This window comes from Schistocerca americana, chromosome 8 (genome assembly GCF_021461395.2).
Source record: "Schistocerca americana isolate TAMUIC-IGC-003095 chromosome 8, iqSchAmer2.1, whole genome shotgun sequence".
NCBI lineage: Eukaryota > Metazoa > Arthropoda > Insecta > Orthoptera > Acrididae > Schistocerca > Schistocerca americana.
Window position 1 is genome coordinate 506,190,298 of NC_060126.1, and position 20,501 is coordinate 506,210,798.

A 20,501-nucleotide genomic window follows, 5' to 3' on the forward strand; every position below is an offset into this window, starting at 1 on the left:
GTAGTTTACCTTTTCCGAGTTTGGTGAGAGAGAATTGGTTAGCAACAATTTATTAATCTGTCTTTCATTTAATCTAATACCAACCTGACTCAATGTAGGAAAATTTGGGAACTGCTCTAAGAGCTTACAAATATCACTTCGAATTCTCCTCAGCACAGGAAGGCATCGTGCAGTCTCCTCGATTTGCCCCGTTTGGTAGAAATCACTTTTTTCAACTCTTTTTCTGTGTGACTCTGTTGTCGCCAGTACCAGAAGACTTGCAATTAGTTTACTGTCAACAAAGCTGTTCTGTGACTGAAGAATATTTGGAATGTCTTCATGCATGTGTTCATACCTGTATTTGTATGAAAAAAAAATTGCTTTTTGTTAAATATTTTTGCATTTTCATCTCTGGAATAAAACATATTAGTTACAACATACAAATCACTGGAAAAAGGAACTACACGTTTTTTCTGTATTGAAGGCATTTTACGGGAATTGCTACTGGGAGAGGCCAGTGGGCAGGTGTGCCACAAATTGTTGAAGAAATTACTGTTGCCATGGCTGAGAATACTGGGTACAATGTGTAATCTCCAAGCCATGCATAAGCTGTGTCACGACAGCTGAACATTCCACAGCCCACTGTTTGAAAAGTGTTGTGAGTAACTGTAAAACAGCACCTGTACAAACTTCAAGTTACTTGCCAACTTCTCCCTTGTGATAAATCCTGTTCTTCATGCAGCATCACAGCCAGAAATCATGCAATTAACACCTGTTATCCTCCCGTGTAGAAATTAAAATGTGCTTCTTTCATTGATTTACTTGTTATTTCTATTCTACATGTTCTTACAAGTATCTCCAGAAAATTTCATTGTCCTAAGACCAGTAGTTTTTCATAGGGGTCCTCCCAAGTAGCAGAAGTTTAATTATAACAACCCTCTACTTTAACTTTTAGTCTTTAAAAAGTGAAACCTCCTTGTTGGTTCTACAGGTTATCAATTGATTTCATTCATTAGAAAAGAACTTTTCAAAGATTTAGGAGTGTGTTTCTTTGTGGCTTGAACTACATGTATCTCACCTTCTGTTACTTGACTCAACTGAAATTTTTTATGCAAATATTAAATTTATGACAGTGCAATATTACACCTTCATACAACATTAATTTAAGATAGAAACTTAAAAATACTTAAAAATGTGAGACAAATCCTAATACTTCGTCCAATTTTACTCAAAATTGATAACTGAGTGTTTACAGAGACGCAGATCACAAACTGCTGAGAATTACAAAATAAAAAAATAAAAAATAAATAAAATTAGTTTTTGTCAAAAGAAATTAATTACTGATTTCATCCTATTTCAAATATTACTTTATGTCTTACATACATGTGATGAAAATATGTGGAAGAATTACTGATGGAAGGAGAGAGAGAGAGAGAGAGAGAGAGAGAGAGAGAGAGAGAGAGAGAGAGAGAGAGAGATATTGAGCTGTGCAGTGAGAGATGGGAAGTGTGAAAGCAAGACAGAGAATGAAACAGGACAAGGTGTGAATTAGAAAAAGATTGTGCTTAATACGTAGGGCAAGGGAGTGAGAAAAGAGGCAGGAAAGTGAGGGCTGGGGGTGGTGGTGGGGGGTGGGGGGGGTGGGTGGGGGGGGGGGGGGGTGAGAGATGGGATGAACTTGAGGGAGAGGAAGTATGGAGGTTGAACTGAATGAAAGGGATGAGTGTGAGGGCGGAGGGGCGAGGCCAAGAGGAACCAGTTATGTAATGTTATTATCTAATGAATTAATGTAGAAGCCAGACCTGAGGAGTAATGCCTTTGAAAAATCAGGTGTGTACTGTTTGGCTGATCCTTGAAGCCACAATGAGTGACTGAAGGCTCTTACAAGAGAACCGTGTAGCTTTACTACTGAGTAGAAATCATCTTCCGTTAATAAAGGATTTGTCTGCTGTGAATCCTTTGATGCCACGCTATCTGAAACTGGCCTGCTTTGTTCAAGGCTTTGTGGCTGGAATTCTGAAAAGTCTTGAGTGCTCCACACTGGAAAGAGTTTATTTAGCTCCTCTTCATTTTGTTGTTCTTCTGATACAGTACTCCTGTCACAACATATAAATAAATAAACAAATAAATAACTGAAAAAGACATCAAAATTGCATCAACTCACTTTTGTAGGCTCAACTTCTTTTTATTATGAAAGTACAATAATTAAAGGGATACATTAAAATACTTTCATTTGCAGTGGGATACTTACCATTAGCAAGGGAAAGATTTTTGAAAAAGAGGGACTACTAAAGGAGACTGTGTGAAAGTCTCTCTGAACCATGGGATACAGAAGAGAGAGCAGGAAAGGACAAGAGGGAACTCAGCAATCGAGGATCTTGGATGACAGTACTGCATAGTTCTTGAAGATTATTATTTCTATTGGCCTTTTCCACTCTTGCACTACATTCAGGGAGGGCTATTATTAAAACAAGCTTTTTCTCAGGTTCTGCACATCTATACGTCAGCTGTCATCCGGCAAGTTCCATTTTTTGTCTTTATTTGGTTAGATTCATTTTTGAGATCCTTCTCTTTGTTCTGTTTCTCTGTTACTCACCAGGAAATTTTGTTATCAATATGTAGAAAATGGGATTTTCACCATACATTTTTTCAAGTTCCCGTAAGACTGCAATCAAGCTGAAATATTTGCAATAAGCACCTACACCATCAAATAACATGCTATTTGATACTTATTTGATGTTATATTAATAACATCTAAACATTACGCGCGGGCAGAGATGTCTTTTGCCTGGCTCTCAGTTCTTTCCAGAGAATGGCAGACACAGTGAAGACATTAACAACCGTAAATAAGACACGTCACGGTAAGTAGCAATTACCTTTTCCTACATTGTTGATATTCCTACCTGGAGTTTTCACTGTTTGAAGACATTAATAAAATAGGGGAATGTGTGTAATCTGGGTGGCTTCACCACGAAATATCCCTTTTGCTGATATATTAAGTGGTGTCATTCAAGCATTTCTCAAGTTTTCCAGTGAAACTGCAGAACAAATTTGTAGAGAAATGAGTCACATTCTTTTAAAATTCAAGCTGTCAGCACCAAACACGACTAGAGCTGAATGCAATGGCCTCCGTGCTCTTTGCAACAATCCTCTCGTCATCGTCCTGGTAGCTGACAAGGGAAATGCTGCTGACCTCATGGAATGAGCTGACTATGACACCAAAATCCAACAGATGCTGGAGGAAGACATGTACGAAAAATTCTCTCACGACCCAAAATACAGAATAGTGAGGAATACCTGGGGGCTTCTCAAACTGTCCTCGCTGGAAGAGAGAGTTATTAAAAACCTTCTCCCTCCGGCACTGACGTGAGACTACCCACATTCTACGGTCTGCCAAAGGTGCATAAGAAGGGTACTACTTTAAAGCCTATAGTGAGGACCAACGGACCACCAATCTCTAGATTTGCAAAGCTTCCTCTTGATGTTTGTTTGACATCGCATGCCCCATATAAAAAATACGGTGGACTTCATCGACAGAATTAAATGTCTACACCTCGGTGACAGGGATATTGTGATTACCTTTGATGTGGTTTCCCTATTCACATGTGTACCCATCACAGACTCTATAGACCTGCTGTCCCAGCTCTTTGATGTCACCATTGTAGATTTATTTAAACATACCCTCAAGTCATCTTTTTTTTACACGGTGGAGAATACTCCAACCAGACGGTCAGCATTGTGATGGGGAGCTCATTAGCCCCAGTTGTAGCCAACCTCTTTATGGAGCATTTTGAGGACATCACCTCGGACACGGCTCCTGCAGAGCCTAGGCGTTTTTATCAAGCTGACAACACTTTCATCATATGGCCTTGTGGGCATGGAAAGCTGGAAGGGCTCCTAGAACACATCAGCAACACACACGACCACATAAAGTTCACGATGGAAGCACAGAAGGACAGTTCGTTGCCATTGCTGGACGTTCTTGTCCACTGTAAACCCAATGGATGCCTCGGTTATAGCATTTACTGCATGCCTATCCACACAGATTGGTATCGGCATGCCACCAGCTACCAGCACAAAGCAGAAAAACGGGCTGTTCTGAGGACCTCGGTGTATCGAGCTGTAACTGTCCCAGACACCGAAAACCTGCAGAGGGAACTCAGCCACTTACGAAAAGTTTTCGAGGAAAATGGTTAAAATAAAAGACAAATTTAACAAGCAGTTTCATCCAAGCCACAACAGTAGAAAGCCTCCGAAGAAGACACAATGAAGATTGCATTTTTACTGTGCATCTGGCAACTAATGAAGCCTGTGAAAGACAATACAGACCTCAGAATACCTGGAGTATACAAAATCAAAATACCGTGTGGGTGTGGACAGTTTTATGTCAGTCAGACTGTCTGCACTATTGAACAGTGCCATATAGAACGTGAGAAGTGTTTTCACCTCTGCTGTCCTAAAATACCAGCTGTAGCAGAACATGCACTGGAAAACGGACAGTGAATTGCGTTTGACAATACCTCTATTATTAACAGACTGACAGAATAATGAATGAAGTAATAGAGATCAAAATATTTGACAACACCATCAATAAAGACAGTGGATCCTGTGATTGGGGAGTTGAAGCTGGCAAGGTGGTCGCGCAACCGAAACATTGCCATATATGGTGTGGGGCGTCACTGACGACGGCATGGCTATATAAGCGCAGCTACTGCATTCACACAACAGTCAACCGATGGAAAGGAGGAAATCTCTGCTGAAAGTTCGTGGACCGTAAACCACTTTATGTGGCTTGAAATCTGAAAATATTTTATTAATGGATATCTCCAGAAGAGTGTGTATTTTTACATGGTGAAGACAGCTAGCTACCCTCATGAAGTTCAGCACAGTTGTCTATTGGCAGCATCATTCCGAGAAAAGGTTGAAGTCCTCTGGATTGGAGTTGAGTGATAGGTCTAAACAGAGGTTTTGTGATGAGACGGGCTCCAGATTCCTCCGACTTGCACTACTCGGGGGAAACTTGTAAAGTCGGCCTCGGCGCTACGTACCACAAATGTCCACTTGAGCGGCAGAGGTTGTGTGGATTGCAAATTTTTATTTTATTTATTTATGTACTTTTTGTGTTAAGTGAATCTTTGAGGCATCCAATAGAAAAATAAGCATCAGATAAACCAATTATCTCAACAGACCAATTAGCAAATCCGGAGAGTAAGAATCTCAAAATATCACTTGTGAACTGCTACAGTATCCACAGCAAAGACCCAGTCCTCATATCTTTCATATGAAGCACTCACCTTCGTGACTTACTAGAAACCGAGAGTTGGCTGAAATTGGAAGTGGAGACTAGTAAAATTTCTGACAACACATGGAATTCGCGTTCAAAAGACATATAAAACTCTAATGGATGAAGAGAGTTTATGGTGACAAGCAGAAACATTAGCTCTAGCAGGGTCCAAAATGAATTCAGCTGCAAAATAATACAGACAAGAGCAAACAAGATTGGTGGACTTTGATTCACTATTAGATGTCTCTACTGCTCATCAGATTCAGAAATGTGCTTGGTATCACTTAAAAATAAACTAAACTGGGTAACACAAAACTACCCCAGGGATATGGTAGTAGCAGAGGGTGACTTCAACCTGCCCAGTATAAAATGGGAAGATTATGTGTATGTTATAGGTGGTAAAAACAACCGGTCTTAAGGTAATCCTGAATACTATGTCTGCAAATGAACTGATAGAGCAAAATATAACAACAACTGGTGCATCCACAAGAAGGGTCATGTGTGAAGCCTACAGCTGTTATCATTGTCAGATTCTGCTGAAAAATCTATCAGAAAATCCCAGGAAGTTCTGGTCAATGAGTGAGTCAAAATTTTACATTCCACTGCTCGTGGATCGATCTGGTGTTGAAACTGAAGTCAGCAAAAGAAAGGAGAAACATTGATATATGTAGATATAGATTTAAATGTTAGACTAGATGGTACATGGAAGAAGGATTCCAAGAGATAAGAAACACTGAGACAATGGCTTGATGGAAGATGGAGAGACAATATTAGGAAGCATGCAAGAGCAATACTGATGTATATTACTGACAACCAAGATGATCTAAGTACTTAGGTGAAAGTACTGTCAAAGGTGGACGTTGAAAGGACATCCTGAAATAAGTCTTCCTGATGGCCTGGTAATCACTTTAGTTTCTCTTTATTAAAATTCAAGGATTATCACTACTGTCCTTAGAGGGAAAGCAAGTGGACAACATTTATTGGGAAAGATCTTGAGCGATTAAAAACTGACCAAAAACACCATTCACGACAGAGATCAGTATAGGACGCTTATTAGAGCATCTGATCCTCTGCATTTACTAAAAACAGTGGAAATGTGTATAGAAACTAGAGTGAGATTGACTCAGGAATTAAAAACAACTATTCTGCCAGGAGAAAAGAAAAGAAGATTGGAGTTTAACGTCCCATCTACTTCGAGGTCATTACAGACGGAGAACAAGTTTGGAATGTTTCGAGTATGGTGATGGAAATTAGCCGTGGCCTTTCAAAGGAACCATCCTGGCACCCGTCTGGAGCAATTAAGGGGAATCAAAGAAAACATAAATCTAGAGGGCTGGACGTGGATTTGAATCATTACCCAGTGCGCTAATCACTGCGCTACCTCGCTCAGTCATTGTGTCGAGATGACAGAGCACGGGACAAAGAGGAAATCTTGCCAAGATTAATAACCGTGTGGTCCAGTGTATGTCTAGAGGAATATTACAATAATAACAACAATAACAGCACCACAATATTTTTCAAATTTGTTAAACATAAAAGGTTGTTAATAGAAACAAAGATAAGGCTAAAGGAAATTGTGACTCACTTGTGTACATAAAGAGCTTCTTTCTCCTTCTCACGAAGCCGTTTTTCATCATCCTGTTTCTTCCAAATGGACACAACATATTTCAGATGGTTATGTAAATGTGCCCATACTTTCCTAGAGTTATCATTGTAGTTACCCATAACAGACATCAGACATCCGAGGTCATGCAAGCTAGCCATGCACTGCCTGTAATGGTATTTACAACTAGAAGTACACTTAGTATATAATTAAAATAACTGAATCAGGCACAATAATATCAATTAGAACAAGTTGATTCTTTGCCTTTAAATTAACTAATGATGGTGATAATAATAACTACAATAACATTTCAACAAAGTATGTATGAAACTGCCTTAATTACATAAAAAGCTCACAACAAATAAACTGACTGAACTCTGACGTGAAACAATCCATATACTGATGACTACATACTTGCTACATTTGGAATTAGTTGATCAGTTTAGTAAATTGCAATTTGTTCACAACATGAAAGATAATAAACAAGTCGAAAAGTGACTCCTCAAATAACCCCAAAATATTTTATTTTTTGAAGTTCTCTCTCATGACTGATTCATAAGACAAATAAATATCAGCAAGGACACCGGAGCTATAATGAAACAGGGACAAAGTTGCTTACAATTTATGCCACAGTCGAAGCCTTTTTTCTTTATTTTCTTCCACCGATATATGCTATACGATAAGCAATCTCTAGTAAAACAACAACCGCAGTTGCAGTCCTCTGTACCTTCCCACATTTAATCCAGATATAAATTACTTAAACATATGGGAGTAGAAAATGACAATGAGTTCAAAGAGTGATAAAAATCAATCACGACTAACCACGAGCAATGCATAAAATCGTGTAAGAGACTACGACTGATGGGTGAGGCGGCATCTATAGAAACTGCGCTGTTATTTCAAGCACCCACCCAGCACATTTGACTACATGTTAATGTGAAGTCAAACTGTTACCCCTCAGATCTCACTTATTATTGGCAAGGACTAACAGCTTAGATATGCTTAACGATATAGTATAGCTATTACTCATCACTCATGAAGTGATTAATGTACTTCCAAATAATGTGGCTGCAATTTGCTGTGTACTACTCTTTGATTTTGAAATTATCTCGAGATTTGATTGTATACACTGTCAATACTAGGCATTGCCATCAGACAACAATTTCAATCCTATGTAGCTTCCTCAGTCAAAAATCTTTGAACGTAATTTATTTTCAACTGGCACATTTGAGTTCCTCAGTGCAAGAGAATGGAATGATATGACACAGGAAACCGTGTCTCCCAATTCACTCAGCCAATAAAAAATGAGGTGTCATATACAGAGGTACTATAGATGATTCATTTGTTTTCAAAGTTCTATATTTTCCAAAGTATTACACTTACAAAGACAAAAGACTGCTACTCACCATATGGAGGAGCTGATGAGTTGCAGACTTGCACAACAAAAAGACAGCTAAATAAACGCTGTCCCCTCCATTCTCTACTTTCCTCCTTTTCCACTGCCCTCCCGACAAACCCCCTGACTGCACTACTGTTCCCACCAAGTTCCTGCGTGCTCCCACAAACAGCACTACACCCTTCACCACTCCTATCCTGCTATCCCTCACCACCACCACCCAGATTGCTTCTCAAATCAGGTGCAGTCGCTCACAGTCTGGTCTTGGTGGCCGCCACGAAAGTGTGTGCGTTTTCTACACTAGAAGAAAGCCTTTTGTTCAGTAGTCTTCTTGTAGTGCCTGTCTGTGACTCAACAACTCCTCTGTATGGTGAGTAGCAATCTATCACATCTTTCATTTTCCTAATATTGTTATTATTCTATTGTGGATTTTCCATTGTTTGACACATACAAATATGACTGATGCACGAACAGAACAGTAAACTCACTCAGTTTGCACTATGTCCACCAGCTGGTGTTATGAGTGCAAGTCTTGACAAAATGTTGACAATGCAAAAAAGAGATTTTTTTGTGTTGGAATATGTGAGATGTTTATCTGTTACAACAGTGCAGTATACATGCAAAAGGAATTACAAAACCGAAACGCCACGTAAACAGAGCACCGCGTGTCGGTATCGACAATTTATGGGCACTGGTTGGAGAAGGTGAGGGAAAGTTTCGTACACGGTCCAAAAAAATCAGTGGCTCACACAAGACACAAACTTAGGATACTGCAACAAACTGTGGGAACATTTTTCGACAGTGGTTAAATTTCAAACCATAATGTCTGTAGCTTGTGCAATAACTAAAATCAGAAAATTATTGCTTTCACTTGTCATCACAATGCAGAAACCACTTGACATGAACATTTTGCCCCAAGCTGATATTCAGCAATGAAGCAGCCTCCCATTTATCTGGAAAGGACGATCACCACAATGTGAGAATGTGGGGCACTGAATATCCTCACGAAATTGCAGAACACGACAAGATTCAACAAAGGTTAATGTTTTCTATGCTGTCCCACAGACAAAGCCATATGGACCATTTTTCTTCTGTGAGAAGACTATGACAATTACCTCTTACCTCGATGTGTTGCTGTTATCACTGTTTCCACTACTGACTGCTGATTCCATGAATTTAAGATTCCAACAAGATGAGGCACATCTCACTAGGGCATTGATGTTCAACCCAATCCAACGTTTGCATCGCTGGATTGGACATAGCGGTGAAGATGATGTGGCTCTGTTTCCTTGTCTGTCCCCTCACCCCCCACCCGGTTGCTTGACCTAACGCTTTGTGACTTTTTTCTTTGGGAGTACATTAACGACTGTATTTACATACCCCACACTGCCATGAACACCGAAACAGCCCAGACAATGTATCAGTGCTGCTCTGATATGACAGGATATTGTTACATGACATACGGAATGAAACTGACTACCGCTCAGATGTGTGTCACACGATGAAAGCATCACTTGTAGAATATCTGTAGAGTGCAGTATGCAAATTTGGTAAGTTTACAGTTCTATTCATGTATCAATTATATCTGCACATGTAACACTTTGGAAAATACAGAGCTTTGAAAATGATTTAGTAGCCCTGCATATCCCTCAAAAATCCACTTTTACAATAGGTTAAGTTGCAATACTATAGTAATCATATAGCTGTATAGCATCAGATTACAATGTGAAAGCTGTCTTTTTAAACTGCATAGGTCTGGGTACTAGTTTCTGCAAGACAGTAGCAACAATGTCTTCAAAGAAAGTTTAAACTGATGAAGAACAACAAAATAATAAATCAGTTCTGAATAGCATTGACATGACTTCTAGATGAGCAAAAGGAATAGGCAATGAGCTAATATTCATCCCTCCTCCTCCCCTCCCCCCCCCCCCCCCCCCCCACCCAGCAAAAAAGCTTTTCCCATCATTGCAGAGACGTACACTCCAAATCAAGGAAACACTGGCATGCCTTAAATTCCCACCACACTTCAAGCATGATGCATCAGCACTTCTGACAGTGTACCATGTGCGCTTGTCCATTAGTCTGCCACCAGAATTAACATCCACTGTGGAAGCACATAGTTCACAACAAGAATGCTGAGTTTCCACAAACTTCAAAAACTGTTTTGCACGAGATTGTCAGAAATTGCAGAAATGTTCACAAATTGTACTCCCATTGAATTCCAAAAACGCTTATTGATGTCCATAAAACGAAGCAACTTGGCAGTGTTTTGACATTTTTTACCCAATACAGAGATGAGGGAGATGAATTCTTAAAAAAAAAAAATTGGAACCAGTGATAGTACTAGGGTTTATCATGCCAGTCCAGAATCAAAACATTCCATCAATGAAGTGGAGGCACCTACGATACCCCAAAAAACAAAAATGCAAGACAACATTGTCAGCACAAAAACATCACGTGTACTTTTTTGCTTCCCAGAGGTGAAACCGACAATGTGGTATGACACTGCCAAAAAAACATGGCATGCTCAGCCAAGCACTGTGTTGCTTCGTGACAACACAAGTCCCCGTTTTTCTGGTGTCACTCATAACGTTATTCAACGGTTTGACCGAGAGCAGTTCGACCACCTGCCATACAGCCTCCATTACACACCTTGTGGCTACCACTTGTTCTTCAGCTTTAAGTGTGCTTTCGGAGGAAGCTTTTTTGATTGTGACGAGGATGCAAAAAACGATGTTCAGCTGTGGCTGTCTTCACTGTCGGCATCTTTCCATGAAAAGCACATAGAAAAAAATGTTTTTTTTTTTTTCATTATGTCAAATGTCAACAAAGGTGATATGCCTCATATATACAGAATGCATACTTAGGCAACATCAATTTTTTTTTAATTTTTTTATTTGCTCCTTGCTTCCATAGGCAACTTTTTTTCCGTGTTATGTATGTACACATTTCCTTTACAATATACTGCTGAATTGTAGTATGCAATGTTTTTATGACAAACACTCACAGGCTCTTTCACAGTATTAAGTTGGTGCATAAGTGCATAGCCCTTTTGCTTTGCATGTTGTTACTTAGGTCGTGATGGATTTATTTATCAGTCATAATTTTTGATTTGTAGTTCACTGTAGTTATTTGAGTTGTCATTTTGTCATTTGGAGATAGTGAGTGGGGCTGTGGGTGCTAGACAATGGAATGCCAACTGGGGACATCAGAACATTTCCAACATATTCTTCTGTTCGAATTCAATATAGGGGTGACAGCACCAGAGGCAGCCACAAACATTAGTGCAATATATGAGGATAATTTTGTTGGGCAGAGCATGGCAAGAAAACAGTTTTCTCATTTTAAGGAGGACCATTTTGACATTAGTGACTCTACATTCAGGAAGACCTTCAAGGTTTGATGAAGATCGTTTAAGCACATTGATCCACAATTGTCCATGTCAGTGCACTGTTTGAGAACTGGCATGCTATACGCCAAAGTCACAAAAATCAGCAAGTGGCCTTACGTGCATCTCTTGCTTGCTTGTCATCAATTGGCTCTTGAACAACACTAGTCATTTCAAATCCTGTATCATTACTGGTGACTAGAAATGGTATCCTTCTGTTAATCTGAGGAAAATTAAGGAAAGGTCAAGCCCAAACAAAGCAGCAAATTCCTGTACAAAGACCTGTTCAAATACACAAGTTTTTGTGCCTTTTAAGGGGAATTCTTCCGAAATTGTGACTCAGTGTGCTTAAGTGTATTAGATACTACGATTCTACTAGAAGAAAAACACTATTCACATATCCATCAAAAGATATTTTAAAGTTCTTGTGCAGATGGAAAACATCATCGCGGTAAAGCTCTGTGTCAACAGTTTCTATGGCGACACATTTTATAAACAAAAAATTTTGATTACATCTGTGTAGAAATTTCTATTGTATGGTGCTGCAAAGATCATGTGATGCATATCTTTTCTAAATGATTCTTCATTACATGAAATTTTTCAATTGTATTACACACAGAGCAACTGACATGTCGTGGCAGGGACAGTGAACTAGTGGAGTTAGCACACATTCTCCTCTACTTGCTGTGCTAACAGCATGGATTGTCATTTTTATACTGATAATCCTGCACTGACTGGTTATTGATCCTTGCTCTCTGTATCATCATAATGGTGTGGTACTCCTATTTTTAATAGAGTTAGTACTGTGTGCGATACCAAATGATGTACCCAGATTCTTGTTGGTGACACAGCAGTTATTACATCCACATCATGAGAATTTTTCTTATTTTTGTACTGCTGAATTTTCAGTGCCCTCATAGTACATTCACCAAGTTTTCATTCTTGTGTTGGGGTACCACTTGTGGGGTACACGTATACACAGCTGTATGTGGTATGCACAGTGTTATTTGTATAACTATATACAGAGCAGAATCTATAAATACCATCAAATGGGTCATCAGCTACGTGCAGACTAGTTTTCTTAAAACAAATAGTTTGCTCTATTTTCTGGTAAATCTCCGCCTCAAAAATGCCTGATCCCCAGTGTAGAAATGTGGGGTGGTGACATTACTACATTACTTTATTATTATTAGTGTAAGTGGCATATGGCGAACAGGTTATCTACAAGATTATGGGGGAAAAAATGATTGATAAGGTAACCTGAATCCACCAAGCTTTCGCTCCCATACAACAAAGTTGGTTGAAAGATTGAGCAGTGCACAGATAACTTAGTCTTGGTACTGACTTCCTTCTTGCAGAAGAGAGTAGATCGTAGCTGAGCGCTCACTGCATTAGCTTTGCTACACCTTGCTTCCAGTTCTTTCTCTATGTTGCCATCCTGTGAGAATATGCATCCTAAGTTCTTGAAACCATCCACCTGTTATAACTTTATTCCTCCTATTTGGCACTCAATCCGTTTAGGAGATGCTAATCTTCATACCATAGTCCTTACATTTCTGACCTAGCTCTGAAATATTACTTTGCAAACTTTCAATCGAATCTGCCATCACAACTAAGTCATCCGCACATGCGAGACTGCTTATTTTGTGTTCACATATCTTAATCTCACCCAGCCAGTCTATTATTTTCAACATATGATCCATAAATAATATGAACAACAGTGGAGACAGGTTGCAGCCTTGTCTTGCCCCTGAAACTACTCTGAATCATGAACTCAATTTACCGTCAACTCTAACTGCTGCCTGACTATCTATGTACAGACCTTTAATTGCTTGCAAAAGTTTGCCTCCTATTCCATAATCTCGTAGAACAGATAATAACTTCCTCCTTGGAACCCAGTCATATGTCTTCTCTAGATCAATAAAGCATAGGTACAATTCCCTGTTCCACTCTTAACACTTCTCCATTGTTTGCCATAAGCTAAAGATCTGGTCCTGACAACCTGTAAGAGGTCTAAACCTGCACTGATTTTCATCCAATTTGTCCTCAACTAATACTCGCACTTTCCTTTCAACAATACCTGAGAAGATTTTACCCACAATGCTGATTAAAGAGATACCTCTGTAGTTGTTACAATCTTTTCTGTTCCCATGTTTAAAGATTGGTGTGATTACTGCTTTTGTCCAGTCTGATGGAACCTGTCTTGACTCCCACGCCATTTCAATTATCCTGTGTAGCCATTTAAGACCTGACATTCCACTGTATTTGATGAGTTCAGACTTAATTTCATCCACCCCAGCCGCTTTATTGCACTGCAATCTATTGACCATTTTCTCCACTTCCTCAAATGTGATCCTATTTCCATCATCATTCCTATCCCATTGTACATTGAAATCTGAAACATTACTGATTGTATTTTCACCTACATTGAGCAACTCTTCAAAATATTCCCTCCATCTGCCCAAGGCATCAACAGGATTCACCAGCAGTTTTCCTGACCTGTCCAAAATACTTGTCATTTCCTTCTTACCTCCCTTTCGAAGACTGCTAATTACACTCCAGAATGGTTTTCCAGCAGCTTGACCCATAGTCTCCAACCTGTTTCCAAAGTCTTCCCAAGATTTCTTCTTGGATGCTGCAATTATCTGTTTGGCTTTGTTTCTTTCTTCAACATAACTTTCTCTGTCTACCTGAGTTCTAGTATGTAGCCATTTTTGATACGCCTTCTTTTTCCTTTTACAGGCTGCCTTGACTGTGTCATTCCACCAAGCTGTTTACTTTATCCTATCTTTACACACTACTGTTTCAAGACATTCTTTAGCCACTTCTAGCACTGTGTCCCTTTACCTTGTCCATTCCTTTTCCAATAACTGTAATTGACATTCAACTAACTGGTACCTTTCCGAGATCGCTGTTATGTATTTGTGCCTGATTTTTTTATCCTGAAGTTTCTCCACTCTTATCCTCCTACATATGGACCTGACCTCCTGCACTTTCGGCCTCACAATCCCAATTTCACTGCAGATTAAATAATGATCAGTGTCATCACAGAATCCCTGAATACATGTGTGTCCCTCACAGCCTTCCTGAATTCCTGATCTGCTATTATATAGTCAATGACAGATCTGGTTCCACTGCCTTCCCAAGTATACCAGTGAATGTTCTTATGTTTAGAAAAGGAGTCTGTGATTACTAAGCCCATACTGGCACAGAAATCCAAGAGTTGTTTCCCGTTGCTGTTGGCCTCCATATCCTCTCCAAATCTACCCATAATCTTTTCATACCCTTCTGTTCGATTTCCAATCCTGGCATTAAACTCACCCATGAGCACAACACTGTCCTTGTCCTTTACTCTAACAACACATCACTGAGTGTGTCATAAAAGCTATCCTTCTTATCTTGATCTGTCCCTTCACAATGCGAATATACTGACACAATCCTAATTTTCTTGCTAGACACCGTCAAATCTATCCACATCAGTCGTTCGTTTACATACCTTATTGCAACTATGTTGGGTTCCATTTCTTTCCTGATGTAAAGCCCTACACCCCATTGTGCTATTCCTGCTTTGACTCCTGACAGGTAGACCTTGTATTCTCCCACTTCCTCTTCTTTCTCACCTCTTACCCGAATGCCACTAACAGCTAAAATGTCCAACCCCATCTTACTTGCAGCCTCTGCCAGCTCTACCTTCTTCCCAGAGTAGCCCCCATTGATATTAATAGCTCCCCATCTCGTTATCATTCGTTTGCCGAGTCGTGTCTTAGGATTCCCTGGTTTGTCAATTAGAGGTGGGAGTCCGTCACCTCCAAAGGTCCGAGGCATTTTGCTCTGATTGTTGCCAGCATCATATTTAAAGTACCAGAGAAGCAGGTTGCTGGCCTTACTTGCCCCTAACAGTTGAGGGACTAACCAGTGGATTTGGTAGTCTTTGCTGTCTGAGCACAAAGGTGACCACGACTCAGAAGATGTCCGAGATGCCCAGCCTTATTCCAAAGTAACTGGTATTCCAACTGTCAGGACTACTTACTTGGACACTCATACATTGCCCGTGGTTCATGAACTAGGACATGACAACAGGAACCCACACCATGAACCACCAAGATATCGTCTTGATGCAGAAAAACTCCTTTCACCCTCAGCAAGCCTGTGAGACAGATCTAGAGCTGCTTTCACCACTTTACTTATCTGGGGATATTTTGACTCTCCTGTCACGCATTTCATACTGAAGAATTGGCTCCAATAACTGCCACTTGGAGTTTGTGTTATACTTTAACTTATGCTGGTTTCCAACTGGAGAAGTTTCCATTCACCCACTAGCTGATTGCAATCAATATCCTGCAGTAATGCTTTTGTGATCTTTACAATATCACTTGTACTTACTGCTGACATTCTGTTACATGAATGAAGACATCAAAAATGCTGTAGATTGCTTGGCCCTGCGAGGATAGCTTTAAGAATAACATATTTACAAGGCTCAGTAAAATACATCCTAAACCATATAAAGAACTTAAGGCAGTCCGTTTCAGATGCCTACTGAGTAGTCTCTATTCAGTAAAATACCTCCTAAACTGTGTCAAGAACTTAGGGCAGTCCATTTCAGATGCCCACTGGGTAACCTCTGTTAAAACACCATCATCACAAAACATGTCTTCTAGATGTAGTGAACTGGATTCCTGAAAAATATCTTCTGATAGTTCACAAGCCTTTAATACTAATGGTTTTCATACTCTTCCTATCAACACGTGAACAAGTCCCTATATTTCACTGTGAAGCAACTGTATCAATGGCTCCATTTTCTGTAATGTTCCAATGAAGTGGGTAAAAATGTGTGCAGTGAACAAACAAATTTTCTCTCTCTCTCTCTCTCTCTCTCTCACACACACACACACACACACACACACACACACACACACACACACACACACACACACACAAACTCGAAGAAAAGAAAGTGACTACAAGCAATAAAAGTGACTTGTTGGTAAAACTGCTGCCAACCATATGAACAGACCTTTTATTTAAATGAAATAATTATGGTTACGTAAATTATATTATGAAATAAAAGGTAAGACAGGCTATACAAATATACTGCAATTTTTTCGGGATGCATGGAAAAAGCAACTATAATACAGTCTAGCAGACCAACATATTTGTTCCTGTTATATGGTATGTCACTGATTCTGACTGGTATATTCTGTGTCATTTCACACTCAGGAAAAATTCATGCTGAAAATCATTAACTAGTCATCACAGTGCCTGTTACAAATAAACTACATAGTAACAGCATGATAAGTAACATTTAATTTGTGTGTGCTCTAGATACTCTCATGTGAAGTGTTGAATCAGAGTATCTGCATGTCTTTTCTTTCTTTCTTAAGCTTAATCATTTAATGTTAGTTAAAAAAAAAACCACCACCCAGCAGTTTAATGAAAACCCCCTGTGAGTGCAGTATTTAAAGGCAGATCTAACTTTTCAAAAACTTGACAATTATTTCACATAGTAATTTAGTCAAAAGTGTGTATGCACTGCAAATACTCACTGAAAACTCCAGTCACTTCCTGAGCTTGACTTCAATAGAATTTCATTGACTGTTTGATAAACAGTACCAATAGAAGGATAACAAAGCAGTTTCCAAGTATCATCATTTGGTTCAATAAGTTTATGGATCACACTGCACTGTACTTCAATGGCATATGAAACCTGTGTCACAAATGAAGAGTAACAACACGTAACGAAATATAAAAATGAGATTGTAGACAAGAGCAAATAAGCAACAATATAATGCATCAAGGCAGAAACAATACAAAGAACAGAATAAATGAAAAGAGTCGTACTAACTTTCACAATCATCATTTCTTGTATCTTTAGTGGCACTAAGAAAAGCTATATGCTCTGCCAATTATTTGCCTCATCTACCTATAAATGTTGCCAGAGTGATCCCATCCAACATAACCTCCAATCCAAAATGCTTCAAGCCTTAGGCTCTTCCCAGAACCTCACCCCCATGACACACCCACCTTCTACATGCTCCAACAACCCTGGAAGCCCCATTGTGACTGGTTATTGTGGCTCCACTGAAAGAATTTTGGCCCTCACTGGCCAACACCTCCAAACAACTGTTTGTAACCTAGCCTTCTATGTCAAAGGTACCATCCACTTTCTTCACCAAGTCTTCACCAACCACACCCCTTTACCTTCTGGAGCCTTACACATTACTGTTTATGCCACCTCCCAACACACGAACATCCATCGCCCCCACAGTCCTATCGCTACTGAACACTACCATTGCCATTGCCCTTCAGACTCCAAACCCACTACCTCATTCCTCATATACCTTATCAACTTTATTCTAACACACAACTACTTCTCCTTTGAAGGGTAAGTATACAAAAAAATCTGCAGCACAACCATGAGCATCTGCATGGCGCCCTCCTATGCCAACTGTTTATGGACCACCTGCAGGAGACCTTCCTAGCCTCCCAAAACGCCAAACCCCTAGCCTGGTTCAAGTTCGCTGATGATATCTTCATGATCTGAACTCAGGACCATGACATGTTGTCTTCATTCCTATACGACCTCAACACCTTCTCTCCCAGCCGCTTCACCTGGTACTCCCTAACCCAGTGTGCCACCTTCCAGGATGTTGGCCACCTCCTCCCTGATGGCTCCACCCACACCTCTGTCCATATTAAACTCACCAACCGCCAACAGCACCTGCACTTCGACAACTGTAATCCATTCCACACCAAAAAATCACTCCCATACAGCCTGACCACCCAGTGATGCTGTATCTGCAGTACAAGAACGCATTCGCCAAGCATGCTGACAGTCTCATCAAGGCTTTCAGAGAGAGGCACTATTCCCCTGACCTTGTCTGCAAACAGATCTCCTATGCCACTTCTTCTCACAACCCCAATCATCTCACCTCCTCTAAGTACCAGCCACAAAGGAATGCCCCCTTCCTCATCCAACACCACCTCGGACTGGAACATCCTTTGCCAGGGTTTTGGTTACCTGTCACCGTGCCCTGATACGAGGGATATCCTAACCAAGATACTGCTCACCCTTCCTAAAGTGGTATTCTGTCACCCAACCAACCTCCACATCATTCTAGTCCATCTCTATGCCACGCATAATCCCAACCCCATGCCACAGAGATCATATCCCTTCCAATGCTGTGTTTATTAGCAGTCTAGTCCCTGCACCCACTTCCAGACTGCATTCTTCTCCTGCCCCCACCCATACAATGCTATTCCTTCCCTTGCCAGTTCCCTCCAGAGTGCTGCTTCTGTTCTACACGACAGTTGCATTTTGATCTGAGCTGCCAGATATGGTGGTCACGTGTGTGCGAGATGTGTGCTTGCTTGTGTGAATGAATGTGTGCGTGTTTCTTTTTCTGACGATGGCTGTGGCAGAAAGCTGATGACTAATTGCCATTTAGTCGTGCCTGTCTGCAACTTAATGTGTCACATTTATGGTAAGTAGTAATCTACCTTTCCCTTATGTACTTACATTATATCCAATTCTCAACATACCTGAGTAAGAGCAAACAGAATAGGAGTCACAAGATCTGGGTAGTGGTCTCCATACATATTCTGAAGCCTGGCAGTAAATGCTTGCTGCGATTCTCGCATACCGAATGCCGTGTCAATCACATCAACTGCCTCCCTTCTTATACTCAAAATGTCATACATTCTGGAATGGAAATGTAACCACTTTATCAAGGTATTCACCCATATACTCCCATTGCACAGTTGCTTCTGTTTGTTATGACACAGAAATTTATATCTTACCATATCCCACATATTAGTGTACACAATGATAACAATACTAGTAACTTTACCCAAGATCATCCTGCAGACATTTATTTAAGGACCTAGGGATATTCACAGTAGCTTCTCAGTATATATACTCTCTTATGAAATTTGTTACGAACAACCAAACCCAATTCAAAAGTAATAGCAGTGTGCATAACTACAATACTAGGAGAAAGGATGATCTTCACTATTCAAGATTAAATCTAACTTTGGCACAGAAAGGGGTGAATTATACTGCCACTAAAGTCTTTCGTCACTTACCAAATAGTATCAAAAGTCTGACAGATAACCAACAAGTATTTAAGAAGAAATTAAAATAATTTCTGAATGACAACTCCTTCTACTCCATAGAGGAATTTTTAGATATAAATTAAGGAAAAAAAATTATATAAAAAAAACAAAAATAAAAAAGTTGTTATATTAACTTAATTATGTTGTTAAATTAACTTAATTATGTCATGTATTGGAAAATTTGACTTGTTCTACACCATTACGAAATATCGTATTCATGATCCATGGAACTAGTACTAATCTAATCTAATCTAGTTATAATGAGCACAGAAGTGATGTAATGTTGGCCTTAATTTCCATATTCTGTACCTTCTTTATAGTAGTCAAGATTTAGTGATGAGGTATGACAAATGATGATGCTTTGGTCTCAAAACTAGTTATGACAGGATAAATAAAAATTGTCAACTGGGGACATGGATGATTTATTTTCTGAAATATTATCATCAGTTGCAAACCCACAACAAATTTCCTTGCAAAAATAAAGATCATGAAGAACATGCCGTAACACATGTTATTGAGCCTTCATTTTCATATTTTGTGACCTCTTTACAACTCTTAAGACTGTATGATTATTATTATTATTATTATTTTATTATTATTACAATAATTTTTTTACTTTTTATCTCAGGGGTGCAAGTCCAGCAATGTGTGCAGGAAAGAGATAGTGGCAGTTGAAATCAGTAAATTACTATACAATTAAAGGAAGTGATCATGTCAAACAACTATTGGTAGAACACAG

The 20,501-nt window shown here is 39.6% G+C and overlaps 1 protein-coding gene across 1 annotated transcript in view; it reads right to left on the reverse strand.

Annotated features, from left to right (window-relative positions):
• The window catches only part of LOC124544805 (midasin-like), a 291,545-nt gene that overhangs the window by 163,105 nt on the left and 107,939 nt on the right, over positions 1-20,501 (reverse strand). The window contains exons 15-19 of the mRNA XM_047123490.1: positions 19,190-19,349; positions 17,194-17,354; positions 6,849-7,034; positions 1,782-2,075; positions 85-334 (exon numbers count right to left, since the gene is read on the reverse strand). Of these exons, the coding sequence (XP_046979446.1) occupies positions 85-334; positions 1,782-2,075; positions 6,849-7,034; positions 17,194-17,354; positions 19,190-19,349 (1,051 nt within the window). The remainder of the gene's footprint in view (positions 1-84; positions 335-1,781; positions 2,076-6,848; positions 7,035-17,193; positions 17,355-19,189; positions 19,350-20,501) is intronic.